Raw genomic sequence first — 22,255 nt, 5'->3', positions numbered from 1 at the left:
TCCTTGACTAGGGGATGAGGGTGGGGGCCAGGGGCTGGAAGAGGCACGGTTTCCATTACTACCGGGTTCAGGACTGAGGGGCTCTGAGTCCAGTCCCTCCATCCTGACTGCGAGACCCACGCCCCTTCTCCTCTTGCAGTTTGGACGCACCGAAGTCATCGACAACACACTCAATCCCGACTTTGTGCGCAAGTTCATCGTGGATTACTTCTTCGAGGAGAAGCAGAACCTCCGTTTTGACCTGTGAGTGGAAGATGGTGCTGAGGTTGGAGCTGGGGTGGGAACCACGGTTGGGAGGTGGGGCTCCAGGACCTGTTGTTGGGGCGGCGGTTTCCTCACTCGGGAAGGCAGGAGATCTGTCATGTCAGAGGAAGCCCGGGGTTGACCTGGGAGAAAAGGGACTATTAGCTGAAGTCCAGCCCCACCCACATCAGGAGATGGAAGAGAGGTGGGGAGAGGGAACAAAGGCACCCCCCGCCATTTGTTTAGTGTGGAAGGGCCACACTAGGCAAGCTACCTGATTCTGGGGCGGGTGGTTGAGGGAGATCTTGGGGGCAACTCCAGCTCTGCCTCCAGGGAGCCCAAGTCCCCAGCGAACTCTTCCTCTGTCAAAGCTGGTTCTGGGGGCAGGTCCCCTCCAGTTTCCCCTCCTGCAGAGGTTACCCAGCTGATCAGACTCAAAGCATCTATGTGTTCATCACATGGATGCAGAGTGCCCCTCTCCTGAGGTTAAAGGTGACAGTGGGGTTTTAGTCTGGTGAGTAGGTGGAGGAGTGTTTTATTGTTTTGTTCGGGGTATAGGGTGGTTAGAAAGCACTGTGCCCCAGAGAATTGTGGATGGAATGGCGAAAAGGGGTTGGCAAAGAGGGAGCAAAGGAAGAAAATGCAGGAAAAGGAGACGAACACAGAGGGAGGAATAGGAGGACTCGAGGCCCAGGGCAGCAGGGCAGCCGATTGCTGGGAAGTCAGCTTCCCAGGTGGCACTAGTGGTAAGGAACCTGCCTGCTGATGCAGGAGACACAGGAGACACAGGTTCAGTCCCTGGATCTGGAGGATCCTCTGGAAGAGGGCACGGCGCCCCATTCTAGTATTCTTGCCCAGAGAATCCCATGGACAGAGGAGCCTGGCAGGCTACAGTCCGTGGAGTTGCAAAGAGTCGGACACGACTGAGTGACTAACACATACACAGCTTATATACGGGCTTCCCTGGGGACTCGGTGGTAGGGAACCCACCTGCCCACGCAGGAGATGTGGGTTTGATCCCTGGGTTGGGAAGATCCCCTGGAGAAGGAAATGCCAACCCACTCCAGTATTCTTGCCTGGGAAATCCCATGGATGGAGGAACCTGGAGGACTGCAGTTCATGGGGTCACAAAGAGTTGGACATGACTTATTGGCTAAACAACAACATAACTTATATATAGTAAAGTGCTCAAATCTTAAGAACCCTACCCCATGATGCATGTTGATATCCATTTATCTCCCAGATCAAAAGACACACTAGAAGGCTACCATGTGTGTCTCCCTGCTATTACTCCCAGAAATGTCCACTGTGTTAGTGCCTGGTTTGGGGAGAGCATGGGTTCTGGCTCAGCTCAAGAAGCCAGACAGTTCAGGGCAGGCTGCCCCAGCTGCCTTCACCATCTCTCTGTGTTCCCTGCAGGTATGATGTTGACTCCAAGAGTCCTGATTTATCCAAACATGTGAGTTCTGCCAGCACCTGCCCAGCAATTCTGAAAGTCTCCTAAATGCCAAGCTCTGAGTTGGCCTTGGGCTTCACTATGACACAGTGTGTGTGTCTGACGCTACATCCTGTCATTTCAGAGCCCTCGTATATCCAGGTGTGGGGTGATGGGGGAGGTGGGAAGACTGTGAGCCTAGTGGGTGACTGGTCTTTTTTGCACCCTGGATGTGCAGGATTTCCTGGGCCAGGCTTTCTGCACCCTTGGAGAGATTGTGGGGTCCCCTGGGAGCCGCCTGGAGAAGTCCCTCACGTAAGTATACAGGGAAGTGGAGCCTGTCTGGGTTGCTTCCTCAGTGATGGTCTAACTTGCTGTTCATCCTTGCTGAGGGCTAGCTCAGGGGAGGGGCAAGCCGTCAGCCGGTCATCATGGGCAGTCAAAAATATGGAGACTGCAAGGGCCTTGCCCTTACAGGACTTTTAACCCAATTATCTTGGAGGGAACTCGGCTCACTTATTAGAGACCCACATTCCTTAGAATGGCCCGAGACCTTATGTAGTCCACTCCCACCCCCCACCCCATCGTTATATACGGGAAGAAACTGAAGCCCAGAGAGGGAAGTGATTTGCCCAAGGCCGCATAGCTAGGAAGTAGAAGAGCTAGGATTTGAACCTAGGGATCTGCTCACATAGAGTAGCCTTCAGATTGCTAGGATGGCAAAGCCCTCCCCATCCCACCCTGCCCCTGCATCATAGGGTTTTCAGTGCTTTAGGGGGAAACTATTACACTGAACAGGCTCCGCCATGAAGAGTCTCAAGGCTTCTCACAGTGGAGCCTGGGGGTGGCTTCAGGGACCAGCCAGGCTTGCCCAGGCAGTGGGGTGACCTCTCTTGTCCCTGTTTCTCAGGAAGCCCCAGGAGCAGGGCCCAGGCAAGAGAGGCCTGAAAACTGGGACATTTGTCCAGGTCACAGGGCAGGGTGGGCAGAAAAGCCCACCTCCCCCCTCCTCGCTTCTGTCAGTTTCACACTGGACAATGTCCCCTCATCATGATCAATAACTGCAGAATGTGTTATTTGGGAGGTGGAGGCTGGTCTCTTTCCCAGGCCCTGTCTCTGACCCCCAACAGCTATGTGGAAACTTCAGAGCCCCCAGAAAGTCCTCCTTGTCCCCCAAAAGTTCTCCTCCTCTGGCTTCACAGAATATAGTGATAAATAGCTATCATTTCTTGAGAATAGAGAGTAATCCCCTGTTTGAGGGCTCTGAAGCTTATAGAATTTGAGTCCCAGGAGTCAGTGTGTGTCTTCTCCTCTCAGCTCCCAACTGCCTGGGTCAAAAGCACCTGAGTTATTTGGGTCTGTTTCTGGTGCTGGCCCCTGGCCCTCCAGCGGTGGAGGGGCACACCTTCTGGAGGGGCTGGAGAAAGACTTTGGATTGGGGAGGAGCCAGTGGGAGGAGCTTTAAAGGTCAAACAGGATCTAAAATGTGGAAATGCAGGGTGCTGGGGAAGGAGGGGACCTACTCCCCCACCGAAGCTTTCACATGTCCAAGTCTAGTTGTTTCCCTGGCTAGACCTATGAATGGCTTCCTTTCAATGGTATCTGTTCTGGGCCAGACAGTGTTTCGTCTCTGTGACCTCACGAGGTCAATCTCCCCATTTCACAGCGTGCACACTGAGGCTCAGAGAGGTCGCGCAGAGGTTCTCAGACTGAAGCAGGCATCAGTATGCCCTGGAGGGCTGATTTCGCACAGACTGCTGGGCTCCAACCCCAGGTCCAGGCAAGGGTCCAAGAATTTCCATGTCTAACATGTCCCCAGGGGAGGTAATGCTGCTTGTCCAGGAACCACTCCCCAAGAACCTCTGAGGTGAAGTTGCCCAGGGCTTCACCTTGTTAGGTTTGGGAAGAATACCTCTCCTTCCCCTGGCCTGTGGCTTTTGGACCTGTTTTGATGTTTGATCCAGAACAGAAACCTGTCTCCAAGAGTCTCGGTGATGCCGAGAGCTCTGGCCTCTCAGGATGGGGATACTCAGCTCACGACATGCTCTTTCTCTCTCCACAGAATAGGAGCGTTCAGCCTGAATTCCAGGACAGGCAAGCCCATGCCAGCTGTGTCCAACGGGTAGGCCACCAGACACCTCTGGCCCTGGAGTCCTCAGACATTCGGCCAGCTCTGCAGAAGGGGGCCTCAGGGTCCTGGTCCTATCCCTGCTCCCACCACTGTGCCTTCTTCAGTCCTGCTCAGGGGCACAGAGAGGGCCCTGGGTCCCTCCTAAAGGACCCAGGCACTTGGGGCCACTCTGCAGCTGGCCCTCCCCACACCCAGGCTAGAGCTCAAGCATCCTCAACCCCAGCGGTCAGAGGGCTCTGGGGAGCAGGGTGGGGCTTAGAGGTAGGGGCTGTTTCTGGGCATCAGCAGGGACTGGGCCCTCTTCCTTCCTGTCCTCTCCCCAGACCCAGTTTCTTCCCCACCCGCCTCTCAGCCTTCTCCTCCCTTGTCTTTATCTCCCCTCTTCTCCAGTGCTTCCGTTGCTGGACGTCAGTCTCCTCACAGAGTAGATTCTGCTAAACCCTCACTTTCTGCATTTCCTTACCAGCTGTGGTGGGCTAGCCACGTTTCCCCAGCCCCAACCCTGACCATCTGCTTTTGGCTGGCCTCATGCAAATATGGCCACAAAGACCCTCCTTCCCTTTCCTCTCCTGGTTGGAGAGAGGGTTCACACCTGGCAGAGGGTAGGGGGACCAGGGTAGGGAGCATCTGCTTGGGGGACCCACCTGGAGGAGCCACTGGCATTTGCTGAGGGCTCCTAGAAGTTGGGGTCTCAGTAGCTGGATTGTCCATCCGACTAGCAGGATGTAGGAAATGGGCCTTCAGGGGACCCAGGGATGCCTGCAGCCCAGGAAGGGTATGGATGCTAATTTACAAGAAGAGTAGAGAAGCAGGAATTGGAGAGGGAGCAGGAGTCAGAGAGAGAAACAGAAAGGGAGAGCGAGTGGGAAGAGAGGGAGAGAGAGAAAGGCCAGGCAGGTGGGAGCTGACTGGGGCTGGAGAGCGTGGAAGGAAAGATCGGAAATAGACGAGGGGCTCAAAGGCAAGGAGAGGAGCAGATGGAGAAACTTTGGACAGAGGAGGCTGGTGTGAGCATTCTATGTCCCTGGTCAAACAAATCAATCTTTACCAGCAGGCAGGGCCAGCTGGGGGTGGAGGGGCTTTGGGTTACTCAGCTGGCTGCCCAAGTCTAGAGGGACAAGCTGGCCACTTGGCTGGGGCAGGGGACACTCCAGCTGCAGCCCTGCTCTGGCCGCTTCATCTGGAGGGATCCGAGCTATCTCATCAGCCCCCTGCAGAGGGCCAGCTCCCCTGCCTCCTCTGTTTGAGAATCTCTCCCTTCAAGAGCCGGCACTGGAGAGAGCTCCATCAGTGGTTCTCTGAAATGTGTTCCGCAGCCAGCATGCTGTGGCCCTGAGGGCTGGCTCAAGTGTGGGCTGCATTTCATCAGCTTTGCAGAGTTGTAAAGGGTCACAGGCAGGGAGAGAAACGGTGCTTTTGAGGCCTCCTCCGTGTCAGGCGCGGTGTGTGTACGTATTATCTTGTAAAATGGATGCTGCAGTCACACCCATTATATGGGCTAGGAAACTGAGACTCAGAGAGGTGCAGTAATGAGCCCAAAGTCACACAGCTACTGGACAGCTGCCATTTTCTTCTCCCTCCCAGGGGCCCTGGTTGCCCTGGGACCTCCCCCACACTGGGGTTAGTCCTCAACATCAGAGTGCTATGGGCTGGTACCTGGGTGAGGTGGGGTCCCTCCTGACCAAAGGAAGAGGTCATAGTAGAACCCCACCCTGGGAACTTACTCCCCTAGAGAGGATTCTCTGGGGGAGGGGGGCCAAATTCACGTCCTGGTCACCCACCTCATAGAGGAGCCTCAGGGTTGGCCGAGATCTCTCTCCCCCAGAGAGACCCCAGCCAAGAAGTTGCAGGGGAGGGGGCCATGGGAGACGGCCTGGCAAGCTGCCATCCAGAGTACACCTGTCCTCCTGTTTCACTACCTCTTACTGCTCTCCTTCCTCCGATGGATCAGAGTGGCTCAGAGCTGGGGTGTTCCGGGACTCTGGGGATCAGCTGGGTGCAGGGTGGGGTGGCTAGCCCACGAGGTCTTTTGCCCACAGAAGTGGTCTCTGGACGGAAAGTTTGAGAACCACTGGTCTGGAAGCCTCTGGGTGAGTCTGGATGCTTTTCTAGGACTTTCAATGCAGACAGTACCCTTCTTGGTGGGCTCTTGGGGAGCAGGGGTGGGGCAACTCCAGGCCTGGGGCCCTGGCCCAGGAAGCAGCGCCCTAGGTCACAGGAGACTCTGTCTTCTTAGGGGCTTCAGAGCAGATCTGCTGGATGGTGGTGGGGAGGTGAGGGGAGGCTGAAGAGGGCTGAATCAGGGAGAGCTCAGGCTTGTGGCTATGTCTTTGTCTGACTTTCCGTTCTCTCATCTTCTCCTCTCTCAGCGGTGTCCCAGGGAAGAAATGTGGCACCATCATCCTGTCTGCTGAGGAGCTCAGCAACTGCAGGGTGAGTGGCAGAGGACTGTAGGACAAGACCTGGGAGGGGGTGGGTGGAGGGCAGGCTGGCCTCCCTGGGGCCCTGGGGCCCACAGGATGTCCTTGGAGGCACCGAGGGAAGGTGGGGCTCTTCACTTTACCCTAGCTGTCATAGAAGCCCACAGCTTTGGAGCTGGAAGAGGTACCCCCCTTTTTAGAGCTGAGCTGACTGAGGCACAGGGAAAGGAAAAAGCTCGCCCACGGTCAGCCGCTAAGCTGGGCTGGGAGCCCTGGTCCACTCCCTGCCACGGCCACACTCACTTGTCCTTGAGCCAAGACTGCCTTGGCACAACACTGGCGGCGGAGAGGCCTTTTCAGTCTGGGAGGCTGGGCGCTTGGCATTTAGTTGTCATTTTTCCCTTTTAGCTCTGGAGTAGGGTGATGCCCCTACATGGGGCTGAGGGGGTGAGAGCATGTGGTTGGTGTGTGTGTGTGTGTGTGTGTGCGTGCGTGCGCGCGTGTGTATGTTGGGAAGCCAGAGTCTGCAGTCCTACGCAGCCCTTGGTTTTGCTTCTTCTGTGGGACTGTAGAGAAGCAGGAGGTAGGGACAGCTCGAGGGGGGAGCTGAGGGGGTAGCCAGGGTCTTTAATAACGAGGCTGTAGTGTCTCAAACTCTGCATTCAGGGGCTTCCAGTTGGAGAATATGACACAGAATTGAGATTCTTTGGGAAGTACAGCAATGACTAGATCAGCTCAAACACAGTTGCTCTATCTGCTTTCTCTGCTTGTCTGTTTACCTCGGTGGGTCTGGTGGACCTTGACCCCAGGACTAAACCTGCCCCACATGTACACCAGCAGAGGGCGGGGCGTGCAGTAGGTGATCACAGAGGCTCTTCTGTGAATCTGTAATTGAATGAACAGGAAGCCCAAACCAAATGTCTAGGGGATGTGGACATAACTGCTACACCTGTATATGCTGGCAATCTGGACGCTATTGGAGTCCCCACAAGGGAGAGTCAGTTCAGTCTCTCAGGCGTGTCCGACTCTTTGCAGCCCCATGGACTGCAGCACGCCAGGGTTCCCTGTCCATCACCAACTCCCAGAGCCTGCTCAGACACTGTCCGTCAAGTTGGTGATGCCATCCAACCATCTCATCCTCTGTCATCTCCTTCTCCTCCTGCCTTCAATCTTTCCCAGCATCAGGGGCTTTTCCAATGAGTCAGTCCACATCAGGTGGCCAGAGTATTGGAGTTTCACGGAGAGAACAAGGGCAAGAACCCAGCCACTATGTAGACTAGAGCTTCTATTCAAGCTTCCTGAGCCTCAGTTTCTCCACCCGTATGCTGGGGCTGATAGACTTGCTGTGAGGATTAAAGGAGATCGTGAAGGTGAGCGTGCCCGAGGGGCTCTCCTGCTAGTGGGTGTCTGGGAAAGACCAAATCTGAATTCCCTGAAACCTAAATTCAGTTTGCCCTCAGCTTCTAACTCAGTCGGTGGCTTCCTCCCTGGTTTATAATTAGACAAAGTAATACAAACAAAAGTGCTTTGGAAATTCTAAAGCTCTAGACAGTGCTGGGTGCTGCTATTGGTCTAGTTTTCCGGGATTGGTAAACAGTGTGTGTTTAGGCTCTCCTCCTCCTCCCCCACTCCGCCCTCCTCCCCCTGCATCCATGGATGGCAACAGCTTCTTTGATTTAAGCAGTTTCAGAGCAAGTGGGGGTGGGGGGCTCCCTCCCTTCCTCTTGAGATCGTCAGCTCCTTTTCTTTGGGGGCATCTTTGGCTGAGTTCTGTCTTTCCCTAGAATACTTGCAAGGAAAAAGAGACTAATTCCCAGCATCTGGCTGAATTAAAATAATTACATCTGATCGGCTTTGCTTCTGTCATCCCAGCATTCAGTAGGAGGATCAAAGGAAGAGGGTGGAGTCTGAGAGATGGTTTTTCACCAGAGCTGGGCTTCCTGCTCAAATGAATATATTCTGCTAGAGCAGACAAACCCTCCCTTCATCCATGGGGATGGTGTGGGCAGGCAGGGACCAGAGAAGGATTAGAGTTGACTCCAGAGGGTCATCAGCATGCTTTGATGGGTTATAGAAAAGCCCTTCTCATCGAGAATTTAAATACCAAGAAAGTTCCAACAATCAGAATTTAACCCCAGATATTATTCAGTGATACTTGGGGTTGACAAGGCTGAGCTTAATCTCCTGAAAGGCCTCTGAATTACCAAAGAATTCATTATGGTCAGCAGTAAAACAGTAATTATTGCATGTAATACTGACCAATATTTGCATAGTCCTCACAGTTGACTGAGACTCTCGTGTTGACACTCTATTTGATCATTCACCATGGGACTCGGGGGCTTCGCTGGTGGCTCAGACAGTAAAGAATCTGCCTGCAATGCAGGAGACAGGGGTTCTGTCCCTGGGCCCGGACGATCCCATGGAGAAGGACATGGCAACCCACTTCAGTAGTCTTGCCTGGAAAATCCCATGGACGAAGGAGCCTGGTGGGCTACAGTCCAAGGGATCACAACTGAACAACCAACACTTTCACCTTCGTGGGACTCAGGGCTGGATAGGTGTGAGTGACCCAGTGTCCAGATGCAGAGAAGTTGGAGAGGCCTGCTTAAGACTGCAGGATTCTAACCCAAGCCTGTGGTCTGGGAGTGTTTCCCTCATCCAGTGAAGTTCTGAACCTTCATGGCACATAGAACAGCTATGAGCTTTGTCAGGCCAGTAGCTGTTAGTAGGTCTTATGAGTGGCTGGACTTCTAGAGAGAGGCAGGAGGGTGTTGTGGGTGTGGGTGGTGAATAGTTCCTAGGCTTCCCCTTCCCAGACCCCTAGCTGCCCCTAGGCCTGCCAGGCAGCCAGACAGCCTTGCTCCGGAGCCAGGAGTCCTTGGCCGGAAGCACATTCTCAGTGCCATCCAGTCAGGTCCCTGCACACACTGGCGAGAGTGTGACTCACCTCTCACCAGCCAAGGAAGTCAGAGCTCCACCTGGCAGCTATCCCTCCCCATCCCCTTCTAGATATCAGCAGCCTGGCAAATAGATGGGGAAACAATGGAAACAGTAACAGACTTTATTTTCTTGGGCTCCAAAATCACTGCAGATGGTGACTGCAGCCATGAAATTAAAAGACACTTGTCCCTTGGAAGAAAAGCTATGACCAACCTAGACAGCATATTAAAAAGCAGAGACATTACTTTGCCAACAAAGGTCTGTATAGTCAAAGCTATGGTTTTTCCAGTAGTCATGTATGGATGGGAGAGTTGGACCATAAAGAAGGCTGAACACCAAAAAAATTTATAGTTTTGAGCTGTGGTGTTGGAAAAGACTCTTGAGAGTCCCTTGGACTGCAAGGAGATCAAACCAGTTGGCCCTAAAGGAGATCAGTCCTGAATATTCATTGATGCTGAAACTGAAGCTCCAATACTTTAGCCACCTGATGTAAAAAGCCAGCTCATTAGAAAAAGACCCTAATGCTGGGAAAGATCGAAGGCAGGAGGAGAAGGGGACAACAGAGGATGAGATGGTTGGATGGCATCACGACTCAATGGACATGAGTTTGAGCAAGCTCCGTGAGATGGTGAAGGACAGGGAAGCCTGGTGTGCTGCAGTCCATGGGGTCACAAAGAGGCGGACACGACTGAGCAACTGAACAACAACAAAGCCTGCTTGTGTTTTCATTCATTTCATTTCATCAAATATGCTTTGGCTCAGTTCATGCCCTCCCAAAGTTTTCCATTTTGTATGAAAGACAGAAATTGCCAACCAGCAATCACTATACAGCAGGGTCATCAATCCTGTCAGACCCATTGCCTCTTTTTTTATGACAAATATTTTATAGCAGTCTTTACTATCCTGAAGGAAAATTCTTGGATGTAGCATATAATATGCCAAAATACATACAGGTGAGGCAATGAGCCCTTGCAACTACCTAGAGGAAGAATACCGTAGCTCTTGCAAAGGAAGGAGCAGGAAAACAATAATGATTGACATCAGAGAGGCAAAGGTGTGGGTGAATGTGGGGGCCAGATGGTGTGGGGCTTTGTGCATGGGGAGCTTAGCTTTAAGTCCTCATTGTTCTAAAGACAGACTTCAGAGAGAGCCCAGTGTCTCCATATGTGAGTCTTGGGAAGATTCCGGGAGAAAGATAGGAATGAAGAGGTAAGGTGAAGTAGGGGAAGTGGTGAGGTTTTCTGATTCCCAAAAGAAGCAGGTTGATCTTTGGGAATGGTTTGTGTGTGCATGAGTGCGTGTGTGTGTGTGGTTAGCACAGCTACGTGTCCTGCATGATGAAAAATCAGCATTCAGATATCACCCTTTTATTTTTTATCTTTTTAAAGGAAGAGCGGGTACTTATTTATTTTTGGTTGCCCTTGGTCTTCATTGCTGTGCGTGGGCTTTCTCTTCTTGCAGGGGCTACTCTAGTTACGGTGTTTCTGTTGTTGCAAAGCACAGGCTCTATGGCATGTGGGCTTTAGTAGTTAGGCATTCGGGCTCAGTGGTTGTGGGACATGGACTTAGTTGCTCAATGACCTGTGGGATCTTCCCGGACCGGGAATCAAACCCATGTCCTCTACATCGGCAGGCAGATTCCTATCCACCGTACCACCAGGGAAGTTCCAGACATCACCCTTTGAAAAAGTTAGTTTGCAACATTTTGGCCTTAGAAATCATCTTTCTGGTTAACAACAACAACAAACAGAATGAAAGAAAACAAAACAAAAACATTTTTCCTGATGCTGAAAAAATAACATGTTCCCAACAGACAGTTGAAAATACAAAGATGAGAAACATCACCAAGAGATAATCATTGTTGACATTTTGAAGCCTTTCCTCCAAGGCTTTTTTCCTGTGTGTCCAAGTATATAGTTTTTTCTTATAATCAGTAGAATATGATATCCAGATTTATTTTTCCCATGTCATTAGATATTCTTGGAAGACATATTTAATAGCTACATATCAATTCTCTGTTATATGCATGGGCCATAATTTATTAAATCTATTCTCTTTAAGGAAAACAATATAATTAATACCTTGAACATTCTCATAGTTGACTTCTTCCATTTTCCTTTGAACTTTAGTTGGAGTTTGGTTAGTGTCCTAGACACACAGGCTCAATGAGAGGGAGGAAAAATGGTCAATCGCAATTCTCCGCCTGTGAATGACCACATCAACAGATACACAACTGATTGGCTTGCTTGAGAAGCCAGGCGTTAAAACAGCAGAGAAAAACCAGCTTGACCTCAACGTGGTTCTTCAGCTGATGTCTAGAGATAGGCCCAGCTCCTAGACCAGCTTGAATGCTCGCCGTCTGCGTGAGAATAAACTGCAGCCTGTGGAGTCTTCACCACCATCCCGAATGCCTACCCCCGGGCCTCCTCCCTCTGCAGGCTTACCCAGGCAAGCAGGGGCTCTGGGGCTGGGCCCCTCTGTGAAAGCAAGAGCCCTTCCAGAGGTCATTGGTCACAGAATCACCCCCAACTCTGAGTTGTGTTCACTCTGTAGGGGTGCTAAATCTCAAGAGTTGTGGCTAATGATTCATTTTCTTACCTTCTTAGGTTTAATTTTTAGTTTGTATGGGGTATAGTTGCTTGACAGTGTTGTGTTAGTTTCGGGCATATGTGTGTGTGTATGTAACCATGCGTGTTCAGTCACATACAACTCTGCGACTCCAGGGACTGTCGCCCGCCAGGCTCCTCAGTCCATGGAACGCTCCAGGCAAGAATACCCGAGTGGGTTGCCATCAAAGCGATTCAGTGATACAGTTACATATATTCATTCTTTTTTCAGATTCTTTTCCCTTACAGGTTGTTTCTTTTCAATGTCTTCATTTTTCTGAAAACTTATTTGGAAAACAGCAAATATTAAGGAGAAGACCATAAATGTCACTATGTTCCACATCTATTTAAAAGGGTTTCTTAGGGTACAGAATGTGAGCAGTAGGTCAAAGCGTTAAGAACTTGGGCTCTGGGTCCAGACTAAATGCCATTGCTTACTAGTTCTGTGTCCCTGGGCAAGTTGCTTGACCTTTCTGTGCCTCAGTTTCTTCATTTGTAAATGGCTTTATTTTACTTAAAATAGATTTTTGATATTTTATGTGTCATGGATTTTTTTTGCATTTTTTTTTAATACCGCATTAAAATCTTTATTTCAATTCCTGAGATTTTGGAGTCGCTTAAATTTTGCACTGGCCTTATCCTGGCTCTCACCCTGGGGGCTGCCAGCAAGACTCAAGCCAGAGTAACCCTCCATTCTCCCCTCCTGGCTGTGGCTACCCTCTCCCAGCCTTCAGCCCACCCACTGACCTCTGACCTCTCTCCTGGGTCAAGGAGGGCTAACATGTTAGAGTAGGCCAGACTACCACCCCAGAGAAAAAGGCTGTTTGTGCTGTGGTCTCGCCAGCAGCCTGATTAACATGCGGAAAGATGCAAATGGAAGCAATCCTGCTGTTAAGAGAACTTAATATGTTTTTTAAAAAGATGGGGTGAAAAGGCAGAAATTGCAGAAAATTATATATTGCCGGAGCTGTTTTTACCATCCCTGCACTTGATTCCAGAGATGCTTCTGGTTTGGGAAAGGCATTTTATGTGCTCAGGGAGCCCCCCTCTCTCTGACTGAGAATGTCAAACAGCAGGATCTTTGACCCTTGGCCAGATTTTGCTGCTCCCTAATCCTGCTTGCCCAGTACATTTTATTGCCTCTTCTGGAGTCACATGTATATCAAGGGCTGATTCATTTATTAACCCTTATTCAAGAGGAATAGTCAAAGCATAGTAAACCTATTACCATAAACCATGGGAAAGCGTGAAAGAGTTAGTCGTGTCTGACTCTTTACAATGCCATGGACTGTAGCCCACCAGGCTCCTCTGTTCGTGGGATTCTCCAGGCAAGAATGCTGGAGCGGGTAGCCATTCCCTTCTCCAGGGGATCTTCCCCACCCGGGGACTGAACCTGAGTCTCCTGCATTGCAGGCAGACTCTTTACTGTCTGAGCCACCAGGGAGGCCCAACATAACCCATGACCTGTAGCCACCTTCAAAAGCAAGTCTCTCAGCAGCTCCATGTTCCTTGGCTCAAGGGCTCCCCACGGGTTGTGCACCCTTTAGAGAGGAAGGGTGCCTTGGTTACAGCCTAGAAAGTCTCTGAAGTTTTGTCTTATGCCCATGGATTTGAATGGCCCCATACTGTTTATCATAATGGGCTTTTGGCAAATGTTACTGCGTCTAGATGGTGTTAGGGAGGACAGATCAAGTTGAACAACCAAATAAACCTCTATCAATGCCGCACACGTATTTGCTATGAGGGTGCAGTAGGGGAACGAGGTGTGGCTCACTGATGGATTTTTCCAGTTAGATGAATTTCAGATCCAATCTTTTATCTTTTTTTTTTTTTGGACTAGTTTGCACAGAGGAGACTTTTGTAAAATGGATTTCACACTTCTGTGACTTCTCAAACTGAGACTGCAGAACATAATTAAACTTACCTTGATGATTCGGGGTCATCATTTGGAATCTCAGTTATTCATCTTTGGAGCCAGACTGTCTGGTTTCAATCCAAGCTTCTCCTCTTATTAAGCTGTGTGGCTTCAGGAAAGAGTATTAACCTCTCTGTGCCTCAGTTTCCTTAGCTTTAAAATGGGAATAATCATTGTATTTATCATAAACACTAGCTGGACACTGGCAATTTCATTTGGGTCAGCCTAGGAGTAAATGGCACTCAGAAAGTGTTGGCTTTGATTCTTTTATTTCATCTTTTACATTTTTATTTATTTATTTTTGGCTGTGCGTGGACTTTTCTCTAGCTGTGGTGAGCGGGGTGTATTCTCCTGTTGTGGCATGCAGCCTCCTCATTGCTGTGGCTTCTCTTGGAGCACAGGCTCTAGGGCGTGTGGGCTTCAGTAGCTACAGCACATGGGCTCAACAGTCGTGGTTCCCGGACTCTAGAGCACAGGCTCAACAGTCGTGGCACACAAGCTTAGTCACTCCGGAGCATGTGGGATCTTCCCGGATCAGGGATCGAACCCATGTCTCCCACATTGGCAGGTGGATTCTTTACCACCGAGCCACTAGGGAAGCCCCTTAAATTTGTATTAGAGTGTCACTTTCTGCTGTGGCTCTGATTCTTTTAGCTGTTCCATGCTAGGCTCTGTGGACTGGTACTTAACATATATTATCTCCCTTGGTCTTCCAAACAGTCTCAAGGGGAAGTCTCCATTTTTCCAGAGGAAATACCGAGACTTAGGTGGAATTGCTTGCCCCACGCTGCTCAGCTGGTAGATGGCGGGGGAGGGCTGGGGGTTTAATCAGGGGCTGTGGCTTCTTTGTACTGTTTTCTCTGTCAGGCGCTGTGCTGGGACCATGGCCCTCCCAGTGGAGCCCTAAATGGTCCCTGAAGTTATGGTCTATTAAGTTCTGCATTAATATTTTTCTGATATTTCTACTCCCCTTCCTGATCTTGCAGGACTCCCCCATGGGGTTTCCTAGGCAGGAAAAATAAGAGACTGTTCCTCTGGATTTTGAGGCATCTGTTTTGGTTGTTTTAAATATATGTATGCATTTTATTGGGCTTCCCTGGTGGCTCAGACAGTAAAGAATCTGCCTGCAATGCAGGAGACCTGAGTTCGAACCCTGAGTCAGGAAGATCCCCTAGAGAAGGCAATGGCAACCCATTCCTGTGTTCTTGCATGGAGAATTCCACGGACAGTGGAGCCTGGTGTGTTATAGTCCATCAGGTCCCAAAGAGTCAGACATGACTGAGCAACTAAAACACACACATGCATTCTATAGTCAGCCAGTATAAACTGTCATGTGTAGCTCGTCTGTGTTCATTCAGGTGGGGGTGTCACACAGGTGACCTCCAGCTGTGGGAGAGGTCACCGTGATAACCGCCAAGTTATGTCCTGGGGAGCCTGAAGGGACCCTGGATTCCCAGACTGTCCCCTGAGCACCAGCCTTCCCCAGATGCCACCCCATATGGTCTCTGTGGCATTGGCACCAAAACCTAAGCCATCCAGCTTTAAAGAACAGTGATGGTCATCCTGTCCACTGCATCACTTTTTAGAAGAAGCAGCAGGAAGAGGGCTTGAAGAACTGCTGGGACTCGCTAGAACTCAGAGCTCTGTGTTCCTTGCTGAGGCTCCTCTCTGTTTTCTGATGCTACTGATGGTTCCATCCAAGGGGAGGAGCCAGGACCCACCTAATGGGGATGGGATCTGTTCACTGGGGCTTCCCAGGAGCCCACCTGCCAATGCAGAAGACATAAGAGACATGGGTTCGATCCCGGGGTTGGGAAGATTCCTTGGAGGAGAACAGGGCAATCTACTCCAATATTCTTGCCTGGAGAATCCCATGGACAGAGGAGCCTGGTGGGCTACAGTCCATAGGGTTGTAGAGTTGGACATGACTGAAGCGACTTTGCATGCATGCATGATCTGTTCAGCCACACAAGACCAGCTCATGGCTTAATGCTCTGCTGTCACAGTCTTGAAATCTCTTAATACTCTTTGAAAAAAGGACCTCACCTTTTCCTTTGACACTGGGTCCCACAAATTACACAGCCAGTGCATAGCGCAGGGAGGTGAGGGGAGCCCACCGGGTCCTATGCCATCCCCTTTTCCTAGGCCTTGGGATGGAGCTCCCCAGGAAAGCATTTAGGGGCCCCCTCCATCCAGCATGAGATGTGATTGGAAATTTCTCCTGGGTAGAGCTAAAAACTGTTAGAAGTGGACCTCAGTTCAGTTCAGTCACTGAGTTGTGTCTGACTCTGCAACCCCATGGACTGCAGCACGCCAGGTTTCCCTGTCCATCACCAACTCCCGGAGCCTGTTCAAACCCATGTCCATCGAGTTGGTGATGCCATCCAGCCATCTCATCCTCTGGCATCCCCTTCTCCTCCTGCCTTCAATCTTTCCCAGCATCAGGGTCTTTTCCAATGAGTCAGCTCTTCGCATGAGGTGGCCAAAGTATTGCAGTTTCAGCTTCAGCATCATTCCTTCCAATGAACACCCAGGACTGATCTCCTTTAGGATGGACTGGTTGGATCTCCTTGCAGTCCAAGGGACTCTCAAGAGTCTTCTCCAGCACCACAGTTCAAAAGCATCAATTCTTCGGCACTCAGCTTTCTTTATAGTCCAACTCTCACATCCATACATGACTACTGGAAAAACCATAGCCTTGACTAGATGGACCTTTGTGGACAAAGTAATGTCTCTACTTTTTAATATGCTGTCTAGGTTGGTCATAACTTTCCTTCCAAGGAGTAAGCATCTTTTAATTTCATGGCTGCAATCACCATCTGCAGTGATTTTGGAGCCCCAAAAATAAAGTCAGCCACTGTTTCCACATCTATTTGCCATGAAGTGATGGGACCATATGCCATGATCTTAGTTTTCTGAATGTTGACCTTTAAGCCAACTTTTTCACTCTCCTCTTTCACTTTCATCAAGAGGCTCTTTAGTGCTTCTTCACTTTCTGCCATAAGGGTGGTGTCATCTGCATATCTGAGGTTATTGATATTTCTCCCAGCAATCTTGATTCCAGCTTGTGCTTCTTCCAGCCCAGCATTTCTCATGATGTACTCTGCATATAAGTTAAATAAGCAGGGTGACAATATACAGCCTTGACATACTCCTTTTCCTATTTGAAACCAGTCTGTCTGGTGAGGTCCTTTTTTCAACCATGTCCAGTTCTAACTCTTGCTTCCTGACCTGCATACAGATTTCTCAAGAGGCAGGTCAGGTGGTCTGGTATTCCCATCTCTTGAAGAATTTTCCAGTTTATTGTGATCCACACAGTCAAAGGCTTTGGCATAGTCAATAAAGCAGAAATAGATGCTTTTCTGGAACTCTTTTGCTTTTTCAATGATAAAGTGGATGTTAGCAATTTGACCTCTGGTTCCTCTGCCTTTTCTAAATCCGGCTTGAACATCTGGAAGTTCACGGTTCACATATTGCTGAAGCCTGGCTTGGAGAATTTTGAGCATTACTTTACTAGCGTGTGAGATGAGTGCAATTGTGCGGTAGTTTGAACATTCTTTGGCATTGCCTTTCTTTGGGATTGGCATGAAAACTGACCTTTTCCAGTCCTGTGGCCACTGCTGAGTTTTCCAAATTTGCTGGCATATTGAGTGCAGCACTTTCACGGCATCATCTTTCAGGATTTGAAATAGCCCAGCTGGAATTCCATCACCTCCACTAGCTTTGTTCGTAGTGATACTTCCTAAGGCCCACTTGACCTCACATTCCAGGATGTCTGGCTCTAGGTGGGTGATCACACCATAGTGATTATCTGGGTCATGAAGATCTTTTTTGTACAGTTCTTCCATGTATTCTTGCCACCTCTTCTTAATATCTTTAGCTGCTGCTAGGTCCATACCATTTCTGTCCTTTATTGAGCAAATCTTTGCATGAAATGTTTCCTTGGTATCATCTTGGATGACCTCTAAAAGTCTCAATTTTCTCATCTGTAAAATGGGGAGACTAGAGGAGTTACTTCATATATGTGTGTAAAAAGGGCTCAACACAGCACCTGGCATCAAGTAAGTGCTCAATAAGTCAGCCGTTCTGTATTCCAGGTCTGAAGTCCTCGATTTCTCAGGAAGCTCTCAGATTCCCAGAGTTTCCCAGTCCTGTCTCCTTGTCCCTCTCAGGTGGTCAGTGCTGAGGGACATAATAAAAGCTGCCATTACCTGGGCACCTCTGGATGCTGGCTGCTGTGCCTGGGCACTGCCCCCAGGGGCTCCCTTCAGGGGACCCTTCAGGCCAGGCTAACTGGAGCCCAGCCCTGCCCCGAGTCAGAAGAAATCAGTGATTCTAAAGAGATAGGGAAGCGGGCCCCATGAAGGGTACTGTGCTCTTTGCTGGAAGAGGTATCACTTTGAAATCATGTTGCCTTCATACATGTTGAATTTCTGCTCTGCCAGTTGCCAGCTGTTGATCTTGGGCAGGTTACCTAGCTTCTGCAACCTCCAGCATCCTCATTTGTAAAATGAGGATTATTATGAAAAGGGATGATTTGGAGGGCTAAATATGCTAAGGCTGTAAAGCCCTGAGCCAAGGCTGGCCTACACAGACGGCAACTAATAGCTGTTTGTGGAATGAATGAATGAATGAATGAATAAATAAGCTAGTGGTTGGAGCTCTGTTTGCTGTCGTCAGATGCCCTTGAGAGAAGGCTTGTGAGCTGGTAGAGGTGGGCGTGGGGCAGGGACAGAGGCCACACACAGGCAGGGGCAGGGAGGGAGAAGGGAGAAATACCCAGATCATCATAACTTATACACACACAGTACTCCGTGTGCGCCGTATACTCCTCAACGTTGTCGTCAGTTAACTCATTTCATTCTCCGACAAGCCTACGAGGTAGTCTTTCCTGTACCCCCATTGTACAGATGAGGAAACTGAGGCCAGACAGGGTGAGGAGCTAGATCACACAGCTAGTGAGGGATGGAGTGAGAGCAGGCAGCCTGGCTCCAGAGACCATAGTCTTAACCAACATACCGTATCCACCGTCCCAAGCTTTTTTCCTTTTTTTTAACAAATTTATTTACTTATGGCTGTGTTGCTGTGGGCTTTCTCTAGTTGGGGAGAGTGGGGACCACTCTCTAGTTGCAGTGGGCAGGCTTCTCATTGCAGCGGCTTCTGCTGTTGTGGAGCATGGGCTCTAGGGAGCATGGGCTCAGTAGTTAGGCTTAGTTGCCCATGGCATATAGCATCTTCCTGGACCAGGGATTGAACCCATGTCCCCTGCACTGGCAGGTGGATTCTTAACCACTGGACCACCAGGGAAGCCCCCTGCCCCAACATTTGACCATGTCCTCTGAGCTGTGAGAGGTGGCATCTTCATCTCTGCCACCACGCTGGTCCTGTGGGACTGATCTCCAGAGACGCTCTTCCCCACTGAGAAGAAACGGGCAGCACGAGAGAGTGGGTATTTCCTGACAGGCCCAGCCCTTGAGAGCAGGCCAGGCCCCAGGCACCATCTCCAGAACCCTAAGCTCTGGCCAGGTGGCAGCTGACTCGTTGGGATGCAGAGCTTTCAGGTTGAAGAGCCCACATGGGGATGGGCAAAGAGGAGGAGGCAGGGGCATCTCTGCCCAGTGCCCTGTTGGCCACAGCAAGCCAAGGGGCCAGGATCTTCATGGGGCGTGGGTACCTGCCACGTGCTCTTGGGCTGGTGGTACCTCACGTGCTAATGGCTAGCGCCATTAACTTATCAGAGGAGGCAGAAACCCAGGGCTCTGTTTGGCAAACTTGTGGGAGCTGCTCCCTGCTCTGAGCTGTAGGCTCCTCAGCTATAAGATGCGGGAGCTGGGGTCACGGTCTAGCTGTACCCGCCTCACAGTTAGATGCGTCTTGTGTGTGTCAGTGCGTGTGGAAGGCATGCTTAAACTCGGGAACCATGCAACCCTGTGAGGGAATGAGGCGATGTGGACCTCAAGGGCTCTGAGGCTGGGCGGCCAAGCTCAGAGTGGCTCAGGTTAGTCATTTCAGCTGTGAGCCACTTGGTACAACAGTGATGACCACCACGTGTGTGAGCCTCGACTGGGGGGTGACGTGCCTGCAGCACGCTCTCCTTCAGCCCTCACCATGGCCCTCTGCGGCGTGCGCTGTCATCAGCCCCATGACACAGAGGGGAGACTGAGGCTCCGAGAGGTCACCTCCTCATCTGCTCACGCAGCAGCAGAGTAGCGGAGCCAGGATTCTAACTGGGGCAGCCGGCCTCATAGCCCAGCTGCTCCGCCAAACCTGCCGGGGAGGGCTGTCTGAAGACAAAATGAGCCCCTCCAAAGTGTGAGCTCAGGGCCTGGCACCTTGTGCCAGGCAAACGTGAACTGCTGCTGTCCTTTCTGACTGGCTTGGTGCCTGGAATCCCCAGGCCTCTGGGCTGTGTTTCCACAGGGACGGAGGGGGGCCCCCTCCAGCCCTCTGCTGCCTCACATCCCTGTTCTCCTTCCTCCCCCCCAGGACGTCGCCACAATGCAGTTCTGTGCCAACAAACTGGACAAGAAGGATTTCTTTGGGAAGTCTGACCCCTTCTTGGTGTTCTACAGAAGCAACGAGGATGGAACGTGAGTTCTCCAGCAACACTTCCAGGGGCACGGGTTGGGGGGTGGGCTGAACGGTGATGACTTGCTGGGCGGGCTGGCTTGGGCCCTTGCTCTGGGTAGACGTCAAGGGGCCCTAGGAGCTCCAGGGGCTCCTGGCTGCACAGATGGGACTGGTGGGGGACAGATGGCAAGCCCTCAGTGACATTCTGAGGGTCTTAGTGATGGCGAGTGCTGGGCGTGTCAGAGATGGAGGCAAAAACAAGCAAGAACTCAGGGTCCCTCTGACAGTCCACTCCTTCAACATCGATCAGTCCCCATCTCTAAACCTAGTCTTCACCCATCCACAGCCCTCTGACACCCCAGGACACATGTCCCCCCCCACTTCTTCCTCCTCAGCATGGCAAATCTGCACCCATCTCCCCACCTGGCCCCACACTCTGCCACAAGCTTCGTTCAAATTCCCTCCCGTCTTTGAAACCAACTCCCCCCTCCCCAATCTCCTTCTCTCCTCTCCTTCATCTGGAAGCCACCCACAGTATGATGGAAAGACAGATGACTCGTTAGCCAATGTAGGTCAGTGATGTACACAGAGGGACAGATTCTAGGTTGAGGGTCTGGGGACCTGAGTCGTCTCCACCAACCGGCTGTGTGACCCCAGACAAGTGTGCTCCGTCTCTGGGCCTGTTTTCTCATCAGTGAAATGATCTGGTTGGACGAGGCGGTCTCCACGGTCTCCTTAAGCATCATAGCTCTGGGAGGCTGCGGCCACTTACGGCTGGGATTCTGCAGAATGAGGAAGCCATGGGGCCAGGAAGGTTAATTAGAGCAGCGCTGCTGGAGAGGGGAACTGGGGAGCAGGTTTTGAAGGAGAGAAAGAAAATGGGTCCATGAGGGTTGGGGGTTGGGAGGGGAGGGGAGGGGAAACTCAGGGAAGAATAACAGTCTAGAGAAACAGTGTGTGCAGAACTAGTGTGCCCTGAGCAGAGGGCAGGGAGGCCTTGCTAAGGCCCCTAGAATCTGAAATTCTGGGGGGGGGGTGTTGGGGGGCAGGGCAGCAGCAGAGAGGAGGTATTTCACTTCAACGGAAAAACGGATTTTTAAACCTGAACGTACAAAACAAGGGAAATTTGGTACGATCATTTGCATAACAAAAGGATTCTTTGTCTCACCAGAGGCCTCCTAGCAGAATTTCTTTAAATAATCCTTGTTGACTTTGACTTGACTTGAGGGAGGGAGGAACAGATCGGAGTGATGTTCTGGGCGCTCATGGAAATGTCCACGCAGCTCCCCTCCGGTGGGGCCGCGCCAGGGCTCGTCTCCGAGGGGAGGGCCGGCTGGCCGGCAGCGGGGAGGGGCTTGGGCTGTGGAGCTGGAGATGGGTGTGTTGCAGGGTGTTAGCCCATGATTAATCTGGCAGAGCGGTGTGTAGGATGGATGGGGAGGGGGCGGGGGCTGGGAGAGACTCGTGACTGACACGGTGAGCAGGTGGGAGGTGCTGAGCCCGGCGAGCTGCGCGGTGGAGACGGGCAGGGGCGGAGGCGGGAGGGGAGGATGGGGCTAGAGGCCGGTGATTGGCCTGGCGTGGCAGAACTGGGGTGGGGGCTGCAGCCACACCCCCTCCCCGGTAGAGGAACTGCGGGGAACCCAGAATGTTGAAAACAGCAGGGGAGTTGGTCAGATGGGGCCGGCGATGGGGGGTTATTTGAGGGCGGGTTTCCCTGGAAGCAGGGGCTGGGTCCCTCTGGGGTGGGGGGTGGGGGCAACCCAGGGCAGCTGGAGAAACTGATCAGAGGGAGTGAAATGTCACGTCTGCCATCCCAGGAGGAAAAAAGGGCAGGAAACATCCACAGAGCACCCCCTGTGCTCCCGGCCCCTCACATACCTTGTCTCCTTCAATCAGAATCACTCGACTGGGAGCAGTGGCTGCCGGTCATCGGCTGTGTAACTTTAGGCGAGTGTCTGAGCTCATGGAACTTTCTGGGATGGTGTAAATGTT

The 22,255-nt window shown here is 51.3% G+C and overlaps 1 protein-coding gene across 2 annotated transcripts in view; it reads left to right on the top strand.

The window, feature by feature from the left end:
* The window catches only part of CPNE5 (copine 5), a 101,452-nt gene that overhangs the window by 44,235 nt on the left and 34,962 nt on the right, over positions 1-22,255 (top strand). The window contains exons 4-10 of one of the 2 annotated variants that reach the window (XM_027958669.3): positions 140-243; positions 1,663-1,702; positions 1,917-1,993; positions 3,741-3,800; positions 5,849-5,899; positions 6,179-6,242; positions 20,177-20,280. In XM_027958669.3, the coding sequence (XP_027814470.1) occupies positions 140-243; positions 1,663-1,702; positions 1,917-1,993; positions 3,741-3,800; positions 5,849-5,899; positions 6,179-6,242; positions 20,177-20,280 (500 nt within the window). The remainder of the gene's footprint in view (positions 1-139; positions 244-1,662; positions 1,703-1,916; positions 1,994-3,740; positions 3,801-5,848; positions 5,900-6,178; positions 6,243-20,176; positions 20,281-22,255) is intronic. The other variant, XM_027958670.3, reaches the window with a different exon arrangement.

This window comes from Ovis aries, chromosome 20 (assembly GCF_016772045.2).
Source record: "Ovis aries strain OAR_USU_Benz2616 breed Rambouillet chromosome 20, ARS-UI_Ramb_v3.0, whole genome shotgun sequence".
NCBI lineage: Eukaryota > Metazoa > Chordata > Mammalia > Artiodactyla > Bovidae > Ovis > Ovis aries.
This window is presented reverse-complemented; position numbering and strand designations above follow the sequence as displayed.